Raw genomic sequence first — 5940 nt, 5'->3', positions numbered from 1 at the left:
CGACAAATCTCCAGGCGTGGGCACGCACGGCAAAGGCGAAGACGACCAGAGCCACCTGAACTTCTTCTGTATCAACGAGCATCAATTTAGCATTGAAGTGTTGCCGGAAGGCACATGCGTACAGGGCTAGTTTGATATAGTCCTGTACAAGCACGAACTAGTACGTGAGTCAGTGAGTCTGGCTTGATGGATTAGATTATCTCTTTTGGGTACACACACGCGAGACGCGGGATACCGATGGATTCCAACAGAACCTTGTGATATTTTTCTTGCCTTGTCTCATAGTAATCTAGGTGTACTTCGCTGTTAATCTCGACAGAGCTAACACTCCGTTGATGGACACGGCGGCGGTGCTTGCCGCGGAGGCCAAGCCGCCAGTCTTCCCGTTAATATACTTCTTCATGTTCATGCGCTGTTGGTGGCATCCGTGGCGGCATCCTCGCCCCGTTGACACCACCTTTCCTACAGCCTAGCCCCGACGAGCAACAATCGCTTGCCGGCGGGGGCTCCTCTGGTCGGGATAGCGCGCCATCATCCACGGACGCCGTTTATGCTTGGACGCGCCCAAGAGCTCGTCTAGGATGGCGTCGATGGCCGACCTGGCCCCGTCCGATACACTCATCTGGAGGCGAGTTCAAATTGATTGGGGAGGGTGATGCATATAACAGGTGGTCCCATGTTGTAAGTGAGAGTAGAATCAATCCCGGCTGGAATCACGCCTTTTTATTACAACAAACAGGATTTTACTCATCCAGGGTTTGGATTGACTGGGATATGTAAATACAGGGTACCAATTTCAGGGATTTAGAAGTGAGGGTTCGTTTACGTCGAGCTCTACAACCTCAAGGTTTATCTTAGACTTCACTCTTCGGGAGAGGAGCCCTGTGTCTCGAGGGGATCGAGGGGCACGAGGAATCGCTGGTAGATGCGAACGTCCGGTTAATTTTCGTAGATTTTTTCACACCGTTTTTTCTCGATCGGCCGGAGGTTTGCCGCTGGAAATCGTGGGTACGTAACTATTTTTTTTGTTGGTTCGCGGGTCCAGGCGGGATCGCTGGAACGTGGGAGGTGGGAGGGAGGACGAAAAAAACCCAGCATTGGTGGGACAAAATTTAATCGGGAACGAAGACTACCAACTGAGACATTAGGAATAGAGATTTATGTTGTTACGAATTATCTTGCTATCAATAACCTATCAAATTATCTTCACAACATTTACAATGAAACTTTACTGAAAACTAATTGTCAATTCCTTCTACTCCTCGTTGGGTTTGATACTCTTACTTATCGAAAAGGCTATGATTGATCACTTATATTTTTGGGTCATCAAGGGGGCCATTAGTGTGGCGCATCCCACATGCCTTGGGGGCCAAGGCAAAGGGGGCGATGGCTAGGGTTTCGGGCACATCCCTCCCTGGTGCTGCCGACCCTAGGGAGGGAGTCCTTCCGCCCATGCGCCTATATATATAGCGGAGGGGGCAAACCCTCAATTCTATCTGAATTCCTGGCGGCGCCCTCTCCATCTCTATCTCTGCAAGTTTCCACCATCGCCGCAAGGCTGCTCCATCCCCTAGTCTCTAGCATGTCTTCATCCTGGACAACGAGCCATGCTAGATCGGTGATTCCTTGGCATGGATATCGGAAGAGGGGTCGTAGCTTCGATCCTTGAATGGGAGAAATTCCCATGGCTAGGATATTTGAACCTAGCTGCGGGAATCTACAAGTCTACACCAACATCCCTTCTCCGCCACGTTTGTTGATAACGATATGATCTACCTCTAGCATCTTCATAGTGTTCCTGGGCGTGTAAGTACATGCGGTAGATTTTTTTTATTTTGTACTACGTTCCCCAACTGTGGCAACATCCATGAGAACTAGGACGTACCGGGGTGGCGTCTGGTGCCGCGACTGTGCTCGGGGGTGGTGCTCCAAGTAGGGTTAGGGTCCAGGATGGCGAACAACTTCAGGGGCGCGGCAGGGCTCCAGGTGGCGCATGATGGGGAGGGCGCAGGCTGGACAATAGAAATGAGGAGAAGAACAAGTTGCAGGTCGATTTGGTGGGAGTGGAGTGATGTCGGTTTGCCGGGTCCTATGTGGTGGACATGTCTAGACGGCATCGTATCCGCCTGACATATGGGCTGGGTTGGGACGGTCCAGACAATCCAAACAAATGGGAGAGGTTTGGGAAGGTCCCTTGGGTTGGGTTTTTAGGCTGGGCATATGTCGAGGGTTCGAGCGACCTCCTATTTGACACTCTTTTCCGTCAGATAGGAGAGGTGTGCACAGGGGTGCCGTGAGGGGCCCGACCCATTACCGCACTAGGTACTGTAACAACTCAGGTGAAGCAAGTGAATTTTTTGCCCAATTATGTTTCTAGCATTTTTTTGTTTTCATTGATTTTCCAGAGAACACAATAAATTATTTCATGAATTGAACCCTTTTAAAATGTGAAAATTGTTGAATTTTTTGAAAGAAAATAAAACGTTTGTGAGAATACTTTAAATAACTTGAACATTTAAAAAAAAACGTGAACATATTTTAAACTTTTGTGAACATTTTTCTAACATCCTGGTTTTTTTTGGTAAATTTAGAACTTTTAGAAAATATGGATTTTTTAACGTAATGTGAATTTTTCGCAAATGATTTTTATTTAAAGACAAAAATGAAACCCCCCGAGAAAAACGAAACTATAACCCTTCCAGAACCTCCTACAACCAGAAAAAACTGGGGTAGCAGCTTCCCAAAAATGAATGCCGAATTGGGCCGGGCCATCTGCTCTCTCACTCTCCTCTGTGCGATTGCTCGACACATTAGGTCACAATGAAACGCCGCCCAGGTGCGTCACTCCGTCCTGCGCCACATGGCTCCGGCGGCCGCCACCATCGCCGTCCTCGGCGACGACATCCTACAGGAGGTCTTCATCCTCCTCCCGACCCCCGCCGACCTCCTCCGCGCGGCGCTCGCCTGTCAGCCTTTCCTCCGGGTCGCCCGCAGCGCAGCCTTCCTCCGCCGCTTCCGCCGCCGCCACCCCTCGACCTGCCCGGTCATCCTCGGATGCCTCCTCTACCGCCCCAGCAAGCGCCGCGGGGCCAGCGCCCCTTACCTTCTGCCCGCCGACCTCCTCCGCGCCACGCACCGCACCATCGAGGGAGGAGACTTCGCCCTCTCCTTCCTCCCCCGCCGCGGCCGGCCGGATGGCGCCGGCACCCCGTGGCGGCTCCTGGACTGCCGCAACGGCAGCCTCCTGTTGCGTGACGGGGCTTCCGGAGAACTCGCCGTCGCCGACCCGTTAACCCGGCGCTGGGTTTCACTCCCCGCTCTCCCCGGTGGGCGCCGCGTAGGGTACGCCCTCGTCCCCGACGACGGCGACTCTTCGGCCTTCAAGGCGGTATGCATTTCCCGACGTGCTGGAACCACAGAGCTGCGCGCCTTTCTCCTCTCCTCCGCTGAGCTCCGGTGGGACGACTTGGGTGGCCTCGCGCAGCAGCCCAATCTCGCTGGATCCCGCGCGATGCAAGCCAAACGGTCGCTGTACTGGAAGCTAATGGGTGGGCGGCACATGGTGGCGCTCAACACCGCGACGATGGAGCTCACCGTGCTGGCGCTCCCGCCTTTCTTGCGGGAGCAGAGCTTCGACGTCATTGAGAAGGGGGAGGATGGCGCCGGTAAGCTCTGGGTGCTCACTATGCGTGGATTTTGCATCGAGGTTTGGGTCGGCGAGGACGACGGCGCCGGTGGGCTGACATGGACGCTGTTGGAAAAGTCGGTGAGATTCCGCACGGCGATGCAAGCGATGATTGGTTCGGATCCTTTTCACCATACTCCACAGGGCGATGTCATCGGGGTAGCTGCTGGTGTTGTGTTCTTGCGCAGCTGCAGTTGTTTGTTCTCCATTCATCTTGAGACCATGAAGATGACGAGGCTGTCTATGGTCGAGGATTGCCCGTCTCCGCTGATATATCCTTACACGATAGCATGGCCGCTGGCGTTCTTGAACCCTACTGAACAAGGTGCTTGATAAGGTGATACACAGTTACAATATGCTGAATGTGTCCTGCAAGTTTTGATCAACAATGTGCTTAACTGCTTATACAGACATGTTTAAACCAAACAGTTCAGTTAACCTACAGCCATTCAAAAATTTCTTTTTGTTCGCTTCTTGGGTGAATTCTTCTGATATGTCTGAATGCCCTGAATTTTCTGCAGGAATGTGAAGCTACATTTCAGCTTATGATGATTAGATTGTGTGGCAGAGCTGTTATCGGAAAGGATGTCATTTGATCATCCATATGAATTCTTGAGACATGATAGCCGCGAACCTGCTCTAGTTGTGGTTATATGTTCTAGCCCCGTATCATGTAATTAGTTGTGCTTGCAGTCTTAGTTGGTGTGTTATGTTCTGCCACCATTATGTGTATGGTCACTCTATTGCCTGAGATTATAATTTCGGAATATAGTATTTAGCATGCTTTTGTGACTGTTACGCCGGAGCTTTTATATTGCTTGTATGATTATCATATATAGTGTTAATTTCTGTATCAGTTCATCCGGCTGCTCAATTTTGGTGCTTAACTTAAGGTTGTCAGGATACAATTCTGGCTGGGGTTAGGAGTCTGGCTCCTCTGGTACTGATGTGCGAATGCTGGATAGTCTACTTTTCTTCCGATGGCATGCTCAATGAAGATACTTAAGACTGAAGAATTTGGCCTAATGTCACCAAATGTTGTTATTACAGTGAAGTTTGATAATTGTTTTATCTTTTGGTGTTAGTGTGTTTTTATTTATTTTTCACTTCTCTGAGGTCCGCCATGGATGGAGATAGCAGCATCATGGTCCAGGTTTATTTCTTCAGTTAATCTTGGTTGAAGGTTTTGTAGGCAAAAACACAATGAGATTTCTGAGATAGGTTATGCTTGGTCTTTCTATCATGTTCGAATATATTGGGCGAACAGTTCTGGTTCAGGTTTTGAGTGTGGTTTATCTGATGCAAATGCCAGTCTTACTGTGCATCCAAATTCCAAGGTCATGCACAGGGAAGAAGCTGAAGCTCTTGCTGAAGAACTAACTTGGCCTATGCCAGTGAGTGCCGTTATGAGGTGAAGCTGAATCATTTGTTCTGTCAATTGGTCTTAGTGCCTTTTTCTCTTCTCTTATGAAATTTTGGGACATGCCGGGGGTGGCAGCCTCAACCCTCAAGTTACTCTGGGGTTGTTTCTTGAGTTTATCTGGGTTGGTGGTTTTGTTGACAAATACACTGATTTCGCAGAGGCACGTTATCCTTATTTATGTATGCATCCACTAAAATGATGAGTGTGCACATTTGATGCTATTTTTGTTAAAACTGCTGCCGATCTTCCAATGATAGGTGCCATTTCTCCCTTTGTCATCGGTGTTTCCCCCTCTATCCTCTCGAACCTAATATGCACTCACCACTATGTTCATTGCACATAATTCTACATGTCTACTGAAGTATGAAAACAAGGAGAATTTAAATCCACAAAAGATAGTGCAACCAGAAAATGAATGCATTTGTAAACAGCCTTCGAAAATCCTGAAATGTGTAGCCTCTTCTATATGTGATCATGCTCCCTGTAAATTTTGAAGAAGCTTTGGTCGGACAGAAAGTTATATATACGAGTTCTTACCAAAAAATACAATAAAATGACCAACCGAAGACCTATTGAAATGATGGATTATTTTTTCGGGCATACTGAAATGATGGATTTATATCAGTGTAAATATCTCGAAAACTGGTAAATAATCTTACAATAATACGATGAAGCTGCTATAATTATCTCATAATTCTAAGATGAATAAACAATACTCAGGATTTTCTCTAAGATTAGGGTTCCAAGAGGGAGGAACTCTCTCATTTCTCATCCACTCCTTCATTTCATTGGTACAGAGTATTAACAGAGTTACCTTTTTACACATAAGACC

General features: G+C 48.3%; 1 protein-coding gene across 1 annotated transcript; it reads left to right on the top strand.

Moving 5' to 3' along the window:
* The first annotated feature begins 2746 nt into the window (after positions 1 to 2746).
* On the top strand, positions 2747 to 4483 carry LOC109770688 (uncharacterized). Its single transcript, XM_020329401.3, has 2 exons — positions 2747 to 4022; positions 4207 to 4483. The coding sequence occupies exon 1, from the start codon at positions 2861 to 2863 to the stop codon at positions 4016 to 4018; it is 1158 nt and encodes a 385-aa protein (XP_020184990.1). The 5' UTR covers positions 2747 to 2860; the 3' UTR covers positions 4019 to 4022; positions 4207 to 4483.
* Positions 4484 to 5940: the final 1457 nt, after the last annotated feature.

Source organism: Aegilops tauschii, chromosome 1 (assembly GCF_002575655.3).
Source record: "Aegilops tauschii subsp. strangulata cultivar AL8/78 chromosome 1, Aet v6.0, whole genome shotgun sequence".
NCBI classification, from domain to species: Eukaryota; Viridiplantae; Streptophyta; class Magnoliopsida; order Poales; family Poaceae; genus Aegilops; species Aegilops tauschii.
This window is presented reverse-complemented; position numbering and strand designations above follow the sequence as displayed.

Bases quoted from the DNA above. Each gene is read 5' to 3' on its own strand.
- LOC109770688 (XM_020329401.3), top strand. From the start codon at position 2,861: ATGGCTCCGGCGGCCGCCACCATCGCCGTCCTCGGCGACGACATCCTA.